This window comes from Rattus norvegicus, chromosome 9 (genome assembly GCF_036323735.1).
Source record: "Rattus norvegicus strain BN/NHsdMcwi chromosome 9, GRCr8, whole genome shotgun sequence".
NCBI classification, from domain to species: Eukaryota; Metazoa; Chordata; class Mammalia; order Rodentia; family Muridae; genus Rattus; species Rattus norvegicus.
This window is the reverse complement of record NC_086027.1, coordinates 118,753,542-118,769,302: the sequence shown is the minus strand read 5'-3', so window position 1 is coordinate 118,769,302 and position 15,761 is coordinate 118,753,542. Positions and strand designations below refer to the sequence as shown.

General features: G+C 39.5%; 1 protein-coding gene across 1 annotated transcript in view; it reads left to right on the top strand.

Moving 5' to 3' along the window:
• The window catches only part of Smchd1 (structural maintenance of chromosomes flexible hinge domain containing 1), a 147,232-nt gene that overhangs the window by 67,979 nt on the left and 63,492 nt on the right, over positions 1 to 15,761 (top strand). The window contains exons 20-21 of the mRNA XM_063267939.1: positions 3,766 to 3,910; positions 14,336 to 14,432. Coding sequence (XP_063124009.1) covers positions 3,766 to 3,910; positions 14,336 to 14,432 — 242 coding nt within the window. The remainder of the gene's footprint in view (positions 1 to 3,765; positions 3,911 to 14,335; positions 14,433 to 15,761) is intronic.

The window sequence follows — 15,761 nt, the reverse complement described above, 5'->3', positions numbered from 1 at the left end:
TTGAATGTCTGAGAAGTACCTAACGAAATGCTCAACATCCTCAGTCATCAGGGAAATTCAAATCAAAACAACCCTGAGATTCCACCTCACACCAGTCAGAATGGCTAAGATCAAAAACTCAGATGACAACAGATGCTGTCGAGGGTGTGGAGAAAGAGGAACACTCCTCCATTGTTGGTAGGATTGCAAACTGGTACAACCACTCTGGAAATCAGTCTGGAGGTTCCTCAGAAAATTGGACATTGCAGTACCTGCGGACCCAGCTATACCTCTCTTGGGCATATACCCAAAAGATGCCACAACATATAACAAAGATACATGCTCCACTATGTTCATTGCAGCCTTATTTATAATAGCCAGAAGCTGGAAAGAACCCAGATGCCCTTCAACAGAGGAATGGATACAGAAAATGTAGTACCATTACAAAATGGAATACTACACAGCTGTCAAAAACAATGACTTCATGAAATTCAGAGGCAAGTGGATTGAACTAGAAAATATCATCCTGAGTGAAGTAACCCAATCACAGAAAAAAAAAAAATATGGTACGCACTCAATGATAAGTGGATATTAGCCCAAAATCTCGAATCACCCAATATATAATACACAGACCACATGAAGCTCAAGAAGAACAATGACCAAAGTGTGGATACTTCACTGCTTCTCAAATGGGGGAACAAACATATTCATAGGAGGTGATATAGAGGCAAAGTTTAGAGCAGTGACTGAAGGAACAACCTTTCAGGTCCTACCCCACTTGTGCCCCATATATATATACAGTCACCAATAGTATATAAGATTGATGAACCTAAGAAGGGCATGCTGGCAGGAACCCAATATCAATGTCTCCTGAGAGACACAGCCAGACCATGTCAAAAACAGAGCCGAATGCTAGCAGCAAACCACTGAACTGAGAACGAGATCCCATTTTGGGGAATTAGAGGAAGTATTGAAAGAGTTGAAAGAGCTTGCTACCCATGAGAACAACATTGCCAACCAACCAACCAACCAACCAGTGTTGGTTCAGTGTCTCAGGGACTGAACCACTACCCAAGACTATATGTGGACAAACCCATGGCTCCAACTGCATATGTAACAGAGGATCACCTTGTTGGACATCAATGGAAGGAGAATCCCTTGGTCCTGCCCAGATTAAAGCCCCTTGTAGGGAAATGTGCGGGAAGAGACAGTTAGGGGGGCAGTTGGGGCGAGGAACCTCCTTATAGAAGAACGGGAGGGGGATGGTACAGGAGGCTTATTTCCAGGAAACTGGGAAAGCGAATAACATTTGAAATGTAAATAAAAATTATCCAATAAAGAAAAAAGAAATAAAAAATATCTAATATGAAAATACTGGGTTTCCAGACTGTTAAACTAATTCTTTCTTCTTTTCATCTCTTGCTTTTATTTATTTTTATTTGTTTATTACTTGAGATAGCTTTAATATTTCTCTGCTTAATATTGAATTTTTTTATCCTGTTGAGTCATTCTGTGTTACTCCCTTTTTAAACCATTATGTTCCCATTACATGGATTGAATCCCTTTGTTCTGTGGGGGTTATTAGTAGTAGTAGTTTTCTTCTTGATAGTATTTTTACATGTCCACAGATAATGGGCCTTCCTGCCGTCTTTTGCTGGGGATGAGGAAGACATGTGACTGTGCTCTGTGATGACGAACAGTGATCTGGGGAACTTGGCCAATCTCCACAGATCTCTTGTTTGTGTTCCAGTTTCATTATCCCTTGAATATACTGTTGTGTGATTTACTTTGGCCTTGACTTTGTTGGTATTTAAGGATTTCTTGCCTAGTCCACTAATGCTCAGTTTCGTTTGCCCGTGTGGTCTTCAGTGTTCATTTTTCCCATTTGTTTTGTAGATTTAGCTCTCATAAAGTCTGTGGTGTCTGTAGACAGGTGTGAGTGGTGCGCTTTCTTCAGGCAGAAGGGCCCACAGATGACTGACCTATGTCTAATTAATTAGTATGTGCAGGTGTTTCTCCTGCATGTGTCTGTGCGGCATATTTGTGCCTGGTGCCCACGGAGGCCAGAAGAGAGCTCTGAGACCTTGTGTCTGTAGTGACAGGTGGTTATAAGCAGCCATGTGGGTGCTGAGAATTGAACCTGGGATCTTACCTTACCCACCGAGCCATCTCTCCAGCCCCAAGGTTTTATTTGTTAAAAGTAATTCTTGTTCTGGACATCTACTTCATAGTGTAGCTTTGTTATATTTTAAATAAGTTTCTGGTGAACCAGTTAGGGTCCAATTTTTTGACTAAAAATTAAGCTTTTTGTTGTTAGTTTTTTAGGGTTAATACTAGGAAATCACAAAAGCTATGTGTAGACTCAACAATAGACATAAAATTCATTTTCTACAAACTAATTTCATCTCATCTCAGAATTTACATAGCAAAATTAGTGGTTGAGCAATTTCTCTAACTTTTAAGGGACGGGCTGCTTCTATTCTTGACCATTGTGTATCATCTGAAAGCTTTTTATTTACAGTGCTTATTACTGGTTTGAAAGGCTTATTAACGCACAGCCTCCTGGGTGTCACTCAAGAATATCTTCATGTATGCTTCTTTGTATTGCGCATTGAATCTAGGGCCTCGTGGATGTTTGGCGAGCCCTCACCAGAGTGATATCTCCAGTGATCTTTGTTTTTGGACAGGATCTCAATAAGGTGCCTAGGCTAACCTTGAATGATTCTAGCTAGACAGCTTCCTGAATGTCTGTGTCAGTAGGTCTGGCTATAATAGTTTCTGATTCAGCATGTTTCAGGATGGATTAAGTTTTATTTCCAGCTAATTTCAAGGGACAGTTGAAACTAGTAGCCTAGAGACCACACTTTGGAACTAGAAGGCTCAAGGATAGAATGTAAGCTCAGCGATAGAGTGTACTCAAGGCTGAATTGACTCTGTGCACACAGGAATGCATATATGTATTTACATTGAACAAATGAGACAATATGAGTAGATCACTTTCCCCTTGGATTTTAGTTCCTTATTGCGTGTGTTACAGTTATCTTCTGTTATTTTTTGTTGTTGTTGTTGTAAACTTATCAAATCCATTCATAGTTTATGAAAATTGTGTTTTATCTTAGAAATTCTTTATTAAGGGCATAGGTGTCCTTCATTATAGACTTACAATTTGACAGCTTAGAAACAACTTTAGGAAAAAAAAATTAAAAAAAAAAAAAGAAACAACTTTAGGTTTGGCATATGTTATATACCTATTTATAATCTAGCCTTCAGAAGTTAGATTGGAGGATTGCAACAAGTCTAGTGGCAGCCTACATAATGGGACTGTTTCAATGATAATAGGAACAAAATTAAAGACACACTTTAATATCTACCCCCTGAGTTTCTATACTTATTTTTACATTTTGGCTGATGGCACTACTTAAATTTTTGCACAGATCTTTTTAAGCATTTGTTTTAGTTTTAATTATATATAAGTATGTTGGTATGTGTACAAGTACCCACAGGGGCCAGAAGAGGGCACCAGATATCCTGAAGCTGGATTTACAGGCATTGTGAGCTATCTGACAGAGTGTTAGAATAGACTTGTGTCCTCTGCAAGAGCAGTGAGGTGCTTGACTACTGAGCCATCTTTATTCCTTGCACAGATTTAAAACACATCTTTACTATTACCCTCATAAATGGGTCTATTTCTGACCTTTAATAAATTATTAAATAAATTAGATGAAGTTTTATAAATTAGATAAATTACTAGGTAATTAATTTCTTTTCCCTTTTGTTTTGTTAAAGAGGGCAAGCCAGAAAAGTTTTCGTTTGGTCTTCTGGACTCTCCTTTCCGTGTTGGAGTTCCATTTAACATTCCTCTGGAGTTCCAGGATGAATTTGGTCACACTACCCAACTACTATCTGATATTCAGCCAGTTCTTGAAGCAAGGTAATTGAAGGATTTATTTGTGTTTTGGTTTGTATTTGCTGAGTATTTGGTCTTTCATGTGTAAATTATGTAAGATTAGCAATGGTATTTTGATTCTAGGGGATTTATTTGGCCCCAGGCCCTCCTCTGAGACTACAATGTCATATCTAAATCACTTCGAGGAAGTATATGTAGATCCTGTTGAAGTAGTTGGGGTCTTAATCCATTTCCTTTTGCAAGCCTGAAGTGTTATTCTATGGCATTTCTGTTAGTTGTTTGCTGAGTGATGATAGTTGAGGTCTAGAGGACAGTTCAGTCAATAAACTACTTACCTTGTAAGCCTAAACCCAGGTAACTGGACTTATGTTTGAACATGGAAGATACCGTTTCTTTTCTTTTTCTTTCTCATCTTTATTAAATTGGGTATTTCTTATTTACATTTCAAATCTTATTCCTTTTCCTGGTTTCCAGGCCAACATCCCCCTAGCCCCCACTCCCCTAATATATGGGTGTCCCCCTCCTCATCCTCCCCCCATTACCAACCTCCCCCCAACAATCCTGTTCACTGGGGGTCCAGCCTTGGCAGGACTAAGGGCTTCCCCTTTTACTGGTGTCCTTACTAGGCTATTCATTCCTCCCTATGCAGTTGGAGCCCAGAGTCAGTCCATGTATATAGTCTTTGGGTAGTGGCTTAGTCCCTGGAAGCTCTGGTTGCTTGGCATTGTTGTTCATATGGTGTCATAAGCCCCTTCAGCTCTTTCAGTCCTTTCACTGATTCCTTCAACAGGGATCCCGTTCTCAGTTCAGTGTTTTGCTGCTGACATTCGCCTCTGTATTTGCTGTATTCTGGCTGTGTCTCTCAGGAGAGATCTACATCCAGTTCTTGTCAGTCTGCACTTCTTTACTTTATCCATCTTATCTAGTTTGGTGGCTGTGTGGGCCACATGTGGGGCAGGCTCTCTCCCAAGGTTATTCTTGTTCCCCTTTTAAAGAAGGAGTGAAACATCCGCATTTTGGTCATCCTTCTTGAGTTTCATGTGTTCTGTGCATCTAGGGTAATTCAAGCATTTGGGCTAATATCCACTTATCAATGAGTGCATACCATGTGTATTTTCTGTGATTGGGTTACCTCACTTAGGATGATATTTTCTAGTTCCATTCATTTGCCTACGAATTTCATAAAGTCATTGTTTTTTGATAGCGGAGTAATATTCCATTGTGTAGATGTACCACATTTTCTGTATCCATTCCTCTGTTGAAGGGCATCTGGGTTCTTTCCAGCTTCTGGCTATTATAAATAAGGCTGCGATGAACATAGTGGAGCATGTGTCTTTGTTATATGTTGGGGCATCTTTTGGGTATATGCCCAAGAGAGGTATAGCTGGGTCCTCAGGTAGTTCAATGTCCAATTTTCTGAGGAACCTCCAGAATGATTTCCAGAATAGTTGTGCCAGCCTGCAATCCTACCAACAATGGAGGAGTGTTCCTCTTTCTCCACATCCTCACCAGCATCTGCTGTTGCCAGAGTTTTTGATCTTAGCCATTCTGACTGGTGTGAGGTGGAATCTCAGGGTTGTTTTGATTTGCATTTCCCTTACAGCTGAAGATGTTGAACATTTTTTTTAGGTACTTCTCAGCCATTTGGCATCCCTCAGCTGTGAATTCTTTGTTTACCTTTGAACCCCGTTTTTAATAGGGTTATTTGTCTCCCTGCGGTCTAACTTCTTGAGTTCTTTGTATATTTTGGATATAAGCCCTCTATCAGTTGTAGGATTGGTAAAAAATCTTTTCCCAATCTGTTGGTTGCCGATTTGTCCTAACCACAGTGTCCTTTGTCTTACAGAAGCTTTGTAGTTTTATGAGATCCCATTTGTCGATTCTTGATCTTAGAGCATAAGCCTTTGGTGTTTTGTTCAGGAAATTTTCTCCAGTGCCCATGTGTTCGAAATTCTTCCCCACTTTTTCTTGTATTAGTTTGAGTGTATCTGGTGTGATGTGGAGGTCCTTGATCCTAATGGACTTCAGCTTTCTGCAGGGTGATAAGCATGGATCGATCTGCATTCTTCTACATGTTGACCTCCAGTTGAACCAACACCATTTGCTGGAAATGCTATCTTTTTTCTATTGGATGGTTTTGGCTCCTTTGTCAAAAATCAAGTGACCATTGGTGTGTGGGTTCACTTCTGGGTCTTCCAATTCTATTCCACTGGTCTATCTGCCTGTCTCTGTACCAATACCATGCAGTTTTTATCACTATTGCTCTGTAATACTGCTTGAGTTCAGGGATAGTGATTCCCCCTGAAGTCCTTTTATTGTTGAGGATAGTTTTAGCTATCCTGGGTTTATTGTTATTCCAGATGAATTTGCAAATTGTTCTGTCTAACTCTCTGAAGAATTGGATTGGTATTTTGATGGGGATTGCATTGAATCTGTAGATCGCTTTTGGTAAAATGGCCATTTTTACTATATTAATCTTGCTAATCCATGAGCATGGGAGATCTTTCCATCCTCTGAGATCTTCTTCAATTTCTTTCTTCAGAGGCTTGAAGTTCTTATCATACAGACCTTTCACTTGCTTGGTTAAAGTCACAACGAGGTATTTTATATTATTTGGGACTATTATGAAGGGTGTCGTTCCCCTAATTTCTTTCTCAACTTGTTTCTCTTTTGCGTAGAAGGCTACTGATTTATTTAAGTTAATTTTATACCCAGCCACTTTGTTGAAGGTGTTTATCATGTTTAGTAGTTCTCTGGTGGAACTTTTGAGTTCACCTAAATATACTCTCTTATCATCTGCATATAGTGATATTTTGACTTCTTCTTTTCCAATCTGTATCCCTTTGATCTCTTTTTGTTGTGTGATTGCTCTGACTAGGACTTCGAGAATTATATTGAATAAGTAGGAAGAGAGTGGGCAGCCTTGTCTAGTCCCTGATTTTAGTGGGATTGCTTCAAGTTTCTCTCCATTTAGTTTAATATTAGCTACTGGTTTGCTGTATATCGCTTTTACTATGTTTAGGTATGGGCCTTGAATTCCTGATCTTTCCAAGACTTTTATCATGAAGGGCTGTTGAATTTTGTCAAGCACTTTTTCAGCATCTAATGAAACGATCATTTGGCTTTTTTCTTTGAGTTTGTTTATATAGTGGATTACGTTGCTGGTTTTCCGTATATTAAACCATCCCTGCATGCCTGGGATGAAGCCTACTTGATCATGATGGGTGATCATTTTGATGTGTTCTGGATTTGGATTGCCAGAATTTTATTGAGTATTTTTGCGTCAATATTTATAAGGGAAATTGGTCTGAAGTTCTTTTTCTTTGTTGTGTCTTTGTGTGGTTTAGGTATAAGAGTAATTGTGGCTTCATAGAAGGAATTTGGTAGGGCTCCATCTGTTTCAATTTTGTGGAATAGTTTGGATAGTATTGGTATGAGGTCTTCTATGAAGGTCTGATAGAATTCTGCACTAAACCCATGTGGACCTGGGCTCTTTTTGGTTGGGAGACTTTTAATGACTGCTTCTAGTTCTCTAGAAGTTTTGGGGTTGTTTAAATGGTTCATCTGTTCCTGCTTTAACTTTGGTACCTGGTATCTGTCTAGGAAATTGTCCATTTCCTCCAGATTTTGAAGTTTTGTTGAATGTAGGCTTTTGTAGTAGGATCTGATGAGTTTTTGAATTTCCTCTCATTCTGTTGTTATGTCTCCCTTTTCATTTCTGATTTTGTTAATTTGAATACACTCTCTGTGTCCTCTAATTAGTCTGGCTAAGGGTTTATCTATCTTGTTGATTTTCTCAAAGAACTAGCTTTTGTTTCTGTTGATTCTTTTAATAGTCCTTTTTGTTTCTACTTGGTTGATTTCAGCTCTGAGTTTGATTATTTCCTGCCTTCTACTCCTCCTGGGTGTATTTTCTTCTTTTTGTTCTAGAGCTTTTAGGTGTGTTTTCAAGCTGCTGAAATATGCTCTCTCCTGTTTCTTTCTGCAGGCACTCAGAGGTATGAGTTTTCCTCTTAGCACAGCTTTCATTGTTTCCCATAAGTTTGGGTATGTTGTAACTTCATTTTTGTTAAATTCTAAGAAGTCTTTAATTTCTTTCTTTATTTCTTCCTTGACCAGGTTATCATTGAGTAGCGCATTTTTCAACTTCCATGTATATGTGGGTGTTCTTTCCTTATTGTTATTGAAGACCAGCTTTAGTCCTTGGTGGTCTGATAGGACACTTGTGATTATTTCTGTCTTTCTGTATCTGTTGAGGCCTGTTTTATGACTGAATATATGGTCAGTTTTGGTGAAAGTACCATGAGGTGGTGAGAAGAAGATATATCCTTTTGTTTTAGGATAGAATATTCTGTAAATATCTGTTAACTCCATTTGGTTCATGACTTCTGTTAGTCTATGTCTCTGTTTAATATCTGTTTCCATGATCTGTCCATTGATGAGAGTGGGGTGTTGAAATCTCCTACTATTATTGTGTGAGGAGCAGTGTGTGTTTTGAGCTTTAGTAAGGTTTCTTTTACGTATGTAGGTGCCCTTGTATTTGGAGCATAGATATTTAGGATTGAGAGTTCATCTTGGTGGATTTTTCCTTTGATGAATATGAAGTGTCCTTCCTTATCTTTTTTGACAACTTTTGGTTGAAAATTGATTTTATTCGATATTAGAATGGCTACTCCAGCTTACTTCTTCAGACCATTTGCTTTAAAGCTGTTTTCCAGCATTATACTCTGAAGTAGTGTCTCTCCTTTGTGAGTTGTGTTTCCTCTAGGCAGCAGAATGCCGGGTCCTCATTACATATCCAGTTTTTTAATCTGTGTCTTTTTTGGGGGGAATTGAGTTCATTGATGTTGAGAGATATTAAGAAATAGTGATTGTTGCTTCATGTTATCTTTGCATTTGGAGGTGAGGTTATGTTTGTGTGCTTTTCTTCTCTTTGTTTTGTTGAGAAGACGATTAGTTTCTTACTTTTTCTAGGTTGTAGCTTGCCTCTTTGTTTTGGGCTTTGCCATTTATTATCCTTTGCAGGGCTGGACGTGTAGAAAGACATTGTGTAAATCTGGTTTTGTCATGGAATATCTTGTTTTCTCCATCTATGTTAATTGAGAGTTTTGCTGGATACAGTAACCTGGGCTGGCATTTGTGTTCTCTTAGGGTCTGTATGACTTCTGTCCAAGATCTTCTGGCTTTCATAGTCTCTGGTGAGAAGTCTGGTGTAATTCTGATAGGTCTGCCTTTATATGTTACTTGACTTTTTTCCCTTACTGCTTTCAGTATTCTTCCTTAGTTTTGTGCTTTTAGTGTTTTAGACTATTATGTGACAGGAGGTGTTACTTTTCTGGTCCAGTCTCTTTGGAGTTCTGTAGGCTTCTTATATGTTTATGGGCATCTCTTTCTTTACGTTAGGGAAGTTTTCTTCTATGATTTTGTTGAAGATATTTACTTGTCCTTTGAGTTGGGAGTCTTCACTCTCTTCTATACCTGTTATCCTTAAGTTTGATCTTCTCCTTGTGTCCTGGATTTCCTGTATGTTTTGGACCAGTAGCTTTTTCCATTTTCCATTATCTTTGATAGTTGTTTCGATGATTTCTAAGAAATCTGCTCCTGAGATTCTCTCTTCTATCTCTTGTATTCTGTTGGTGATGCTTGTATCTACGGCTCCTTGTGTTTTCCTTTGATTTTTCTATGTCCAGGGATGTCTCCCTTTGTGCTTTCTTTATTGTTTCTATCTCCATTTTCAATTCCTTCACCTGTTTGATTGTGTTTTCCTATAATTCTTTCAGTGATTTTTGTGTTTCCCCCCCAATGGTTTCTATTTGTTTACTTGTGTTTCCCTGCATTTCTCTAAGGGAGTTCTTTATGTCTTTCTTAAAGTCCTCCATCATCATGATCAAATGTGGTTTTAAATCTAGATCTTGCTTTTCTGGTGTGTTTGGATATTCAGTGTTTGCTTTGGTGGGAGAATTGGGTTCTGATGATGCCATGTAGTCTTGGTTTCTGTTGCTTGTCTTCCTGCTTTTGCCTCTCGCCATCAGGTTGTCTCTGGTGTTTCCTTGTTCTGCTATTTCTGACAGTGGCTAGACCGTCCTATAGGCCTATGTGTCAAGAGTGCTGTAGACCTGTTTTCCTGTTTTCTTTCTGCCAGTTATGGGAATAGAGTGTTCTGCTTTCAGGCGTGTAGTCTTTCCTGTCTACTGGTCTTCAGCTGTTCCTGTGGACCTGTGTCCTGAGTCCACCAGGCAGGTCGCTTGGAGCAGAAAAGTTGGTCTTACCTCTGGTCTTGGGCCTGAAGTCACTCCTCAGCGTTGGGTTTCAGCTCTCCATGAGGGTAGTAACCAGAAGAGCCTGCCCCTCATTCTCCGGGGTCCCTGTGCACAGGGGGCCCAGATGGCACTAGGCCTTTTCCTCTAGAATTAGAAATGTGGGCAGAGCGTAGTCTCCTTTGGTTTCGCAGGCGTGTCTGCCCCTCTGAAGGTCTAGCTCTCCCTCTCATGGGATTTGGGCTCAGGGAGCTGTTTGTTCCTTCACATCTGGGCGAAGTCTGGACCGCACAGCTCCTGTAGCTTAAGTGCCCTGTCTCCCTGTTGCTAGAGGCCCTATACAGTTTCCTCTTGTGCCAGGGATGTTGGCAAAGGTGGGCAGGAGTGCCAGTCTCTCCTGCCCTCCAGTCTCAGGAGTGCCCACTGGACTGGGCGATGAGCTCTCCCATTGGGTTTGGGAGCAGCAAGCCTTGGTCTGGGATTAACAAGGTTGGTTCGTTCTTTCCTTCTTATTTTCTTTTTTCCTTCTTTCTTTCTTCCTTTCTTTCTTTCCCCCTTTCTTTCTTTCTTTCTTTCTTTCTTTCTTTCTTTCTTTCTCTCATCTTTTTTGAAACAGTCTTGTTATATGGTACTGGTTGACCTAGAACTCACTATGTAGATTAAGCTGGTCTTAAAGTTGGGGTAATCCTCCTGCATCTGCCTCCTGATTCGTAGTAGGTTCACAGGTGTGCACTGCCATGTCTAGCTGATTGTTCATTTATTCTTATATTTGTTATTCCCTCATTCTTGTTCCACCTCCCTATTTGAGTTCCTTTATTCTCTCTTCTGTATCGTACGGTCAGGAAAGACTTGCACCCAAATCCTGTTCTCCTTCCCAGAGAATAAAGATAGATGCAAGAGAAATGTTCTATTATTGAATAAATGTTGAAATCATCGTGTGATTACAGGCAACCTGCTAAAGAAATTTGCAAAGTCAGAAAAAAATTTCTGACTCTTTGCTGTTTTTGTTGTCTTGATGTTTTTTAATTTTATGCCTTTCAAATTATTTTCTTGGAAATGGTGGATTACTGATAGTCATAACTCTAATGGTTCTCTGCTTGTATAAAACAAAAAAAAAGGTGTGGAACTCCAGGAAGAGCTGGGTAGGTACTCTGGGAAGGCACTGAGGTACAGTGAAGAGTAGGCAGAACAAGAGAAATCCAGAAGTAATGAACAGAGAATAAATGACCCTAAGTTACAGAGCTGCAAAAGTCCCTTCTGGGTAACTTTAAGCAGACTGAGATAAATGCCTTGGCAAGCTCCATAAGCAGACACAACCCAGCTCGAGAAAGTACACGTTAACACATCTGTGACCTGCACAAAGGGCACACATACACACACACTTACAGCCTATAACCAGTGTTGTCGTGGAAATCATCTTAAGAGTGGTCATAGTACCAGACTTTGGGAAGCAGTTGGAAGCCTTTGTATTTTATTCCTTTTACTAATGGCTTACGCTCTGCTAGGAAAGCACATGCCTGCTCTACGAATTTGATTATGACTTGGATATAAGCTTGGGAGAATAGGTCTGTGTGGTGAGCAGTGTAGTCCTTGGGCTCCTCAGAGAATAATTGTCAGTCTTTCTCCTTACAGCGGCTAACACTGGTTCCTGACTGGTGGAGGAGCAGGCTGGGGATGGGAATGGAGGATAAAGGTGTCTCAGTGCCTGTGTGCTTTGATTTAGGGCTGCACCGTTTACCCTCATTAGTGTCGTTGCACTGCTTACCCACTGACTGTTAGCTCGCCTTGTGCCTCTAGTTCTCTTCATTTGTTCTAAAGGAAACGTTAAGATATGTGAGTGTCGGAGAGTGGAGATCTAGGATCTAAAGATCCATAGGTATTACCAGTTTTGGGGTAGTATCTGTCACACATTTTATTTCTAGCTTTTTTTTTTCTTTGTTTAACTATGAATTAAGTTTTCTCTTGGCCTGAGTTTTGTTGATTTTGTCTTATCTTACCTTACCTTTTCTTTGTGTTTGCTTTAGTAGTCAAACTTTTCTTTCCATGGTGTGGGGTCTCCAGAGTCCGGGAAAGCAGAGCTCAGCATCTCGCCAGGGCTACTTTGGCTATCACAGTATAGATTTCATGTTGGTCTTTTTAAAGATGTTACAGGAAGCCATTGTTCTAGATAGGCTTCTGCGCCAACAGATTAGTGTAAAAATCAAAAGAGTCACTCATGATAAAATTCTAGTAGCCAAGGAGAGACTAAGTTGTTGATGTGAAAGTTACAGGTTATCTCAGTGATCCACTCATGCCTTCACTTGGTGGCCTTTATCCTTATCCACTGAGCCATCTGTCCACACTGATCACTTAAAACAACCCCTTGGGCTAGAGAGAAGACTCAGCAATTAAGCACATATACTACTCTATTTAGAGGGCCAGATTTCAGTTGCAGCACCCAAGTTGGGCCAGCCCACAACCACTGGATCTTAATTCAGAGGAGACCTGACGTCTCTGACATCCTCAAGCGCCTGCTCTCGCGTGCATAGCAACCCATGCAGGGAGAATTAAAAAATAAGGTGAAACGTTAAAACAATAAATAAATACAGTTATGTTTCTTATAAAGTAAGGTCAGGGAGATAGAACAATAATTAATTAATAAACATTAAGTTATTTCATGTTGCCTCAGTAGTTTAAGAGTTAAGACAGAAAGCACTTAAATAATGTACCAACTGAGTCTCCTATTTGGGACACCCGTCAGTTCTAATTCTGATCTGTTACAAGTTCAGAACAACAACTTAGTTGTTACACCATAAACTTCACGTGTGCACATATAGTACACACATAATAAGTAAATTTTAAATTATTGTACATTTTTAGTATCTTTTCCCTCTTCATCTCTTTCTGTATGTAGAACAAGCCTTGATGTTTTGTTCATGAGAACATTTTGTGGAAATAAGTTGAAATGAAAGTGTTACTCAAGTGTTGTAAAATCAAAAGGCTGTCAAGATCTTCATGTTGTCATTTAAAAATCTGTCTATTCAGAAAATACCTGTCAACACTTGCATTCTGAGCTTGGGAGGAAGATGAGGCTTTTTCTTAGCGTATGGTGAACTGTTTACATTTTCTCTTCACCCGAGGGCTGCAGCTAGGCATCACTTGTGCATAGCAATAGAAAGGCAGCTTGGCTTTTGTCAGCATGAATACCACCTTGCCACATGCCATTCTGTCTGTCAGTGTGGGCCAAGGGACCAAGAAGTGGGAGGAAGCTGGAGATGAAGGTGCTCTGGGTTCAGACTGGAGACCAGCTAACGTGCAGACCTAACGTTACTATTATGTAAGCTTATAGACAGCTTTTTAGCGTCTAGGTGATGCATAGTCAAGGGTTGCATGTTGGTAGTCTCACTAGGTCACAGTCTTACGGACAAGCTGAGGGAAAGGAAGCTAAGGTAGACCCCAGGGGTGGTTGTTAGGGGCTGTTCTAGACTAGGGTATACTTTTTGCTTGTATCTTCTTTTTTCCCCTTTCCTTTGGTTTGTTGTTGTTGTTTTCCTTTGTTTTAATAACCGTCATGGTACTAGATGCATAACAGCAAAGCTTGTTCTGCATTAGTGCTGCTACGGAGAATCCATTACATTGAAGCAAAGAATAATTAGCACTCAGCCCTCTTGGTCTGAGCCAGTTATGGCAGTGCCTTGGGTTTCACTGTAGGAATTGTTGCACAGGGGCAGACGTGCTCTTATGTCAGGTTTAAGTTGACATACAGCTTGTCTCCTCTCATTCCTTATGTCTTGACTAACTCAACGTGCATGATTTCTTTATTATAAGGCAATGTGGTACTATTTCCAGCATCCACCTCATCAGTACTGCTAACAGTATTTGCTTGGTCATACTTTTTCTATAATAGGAATGCTTAGAGCTAAGTAGAATAGCACACATCTGTAACTCCAGTTCTGGAGAGGCCGGTGAGGGAGGATTATAAGTTTGAGGAATAGTTGGCTCAATAGGGGGAATCCCTAACTCAAGGGGGGTGGGGAGATCATTTTCTTAGGAGTTTTCTTCTTTATTTCTACTTACTTAAGTCCAGTTAAATTTCTTATTAGAAAGATGAATTAAACATGCCAGTAGCACATATGCAAATTTTATAGATGGTGCAAGGGAATTTATAAACAATCTGTTTTTTTTTTGTTTGTTTTTTGTTTGTTTTTTTTAGTGGTCTGTCTTTACATTATGAAGAAATAACCAAAGGCCCAAATTGTGTAATTCAAGGTGTCATAGCTAAGGGTCCAGTAAACTCTTGTCAAGGCAAGGTAAGCATTATAAATGAATGTTATAATATTTGTTATTTGGTTTCTCTTATGGTAAATAGGAAATCTAATGTTAAACGATGTGGGTTTTTCCTTTGGTTTTTGTTTTGTAACTAGAATTATAATAATTCTAAGTTGTTGGAAATGTGTTACCTGACTTAGCATATAGATCTCTATGAAAGTTTGTCATTTTTATTATTGAAGTCATTTCATCATCTTTGAGTTAAATACTTTTTAGCTGTCTTCATCTTCATTCAGAACCATTTATTTAGCTTTTCTCTGGTAGTATTCCAGTGCCCCCTTCTTGTTTTATTTTTCTTTAGAACAGAAACAACAATTCTAAATCAGTGAAACTTTAGCTAACTGTTACAGCTGGTCTTTGCTGCTTGGTGGGTTCTTCTTTTTCCCACTCTTTAGCTACCCCTGTTCCCCTGTCCGTCTCCTCCCCCACCCCACCCCGACTCCCCACCTTGTTTTATTCCCAATCACTAGATGGGAGAGAGAGAAAATTAGAGGGGAGAAAGAGAGGGAGAAAGGGAGGGAGATCCTCCAATCTAATGTCTTTCCTTTTGTTTCTTCTTTGAACGTGACTACTAACAAACCACAACCAACCCCCCTGAATGACCACTGACCACAACTGGAGTGGGGCTGGGCTTTCATTTATGTACCCTCTGAAAAGTTCTCAGAATTCCAGATGTCACACAGCTGCAGAAACTACCTGTGGCTGTCAAAACCATGCCTCTGCTAGAACATGAGGCAAATCACAGTTAGCTACTGTGGACAGTCCAAAGCAGCCCCACATCCCACACCTGGGATTAAACAAAATTACATTCTTAATAATATTTTTTTAAAAAATCAAAATTCCAAAACTGTCACTACAGACTATCTTAACATTAATTAGATAAAGGGAAGTGTTTGTTTAGTGATATATAGTTAAGAAAGATGCAGATATTTTCCTGACACTACTGTGCTTAAAATAGAACTTGCTAATGCCTGCCTGGGTCCACGTTAGAGTACTTAGAAGGCCCTAGGTTTAACCTCCCAGCACAGCCCAACAAAAGGAGAAGAAACATGTAAATATCTTCAGATATTTCCAGCAGAGCAGCTCAACTCTGAAATGTTTGGAACATTGACATGTACCATAGGTAAAACATTGTACCCCTGACTCATTTGATAGACAGCAGTCAAAATGGATATACCCTGAAATACAAAAGTTACCTGAAGTATAGTATATTATTTAAGGTGAAAATATATATATTTCATGTTTAGATTTGCTTCATTTCCCAAATATCTTTGTTTACACAGATTTTCTAAAATTCAAGATACCTATAG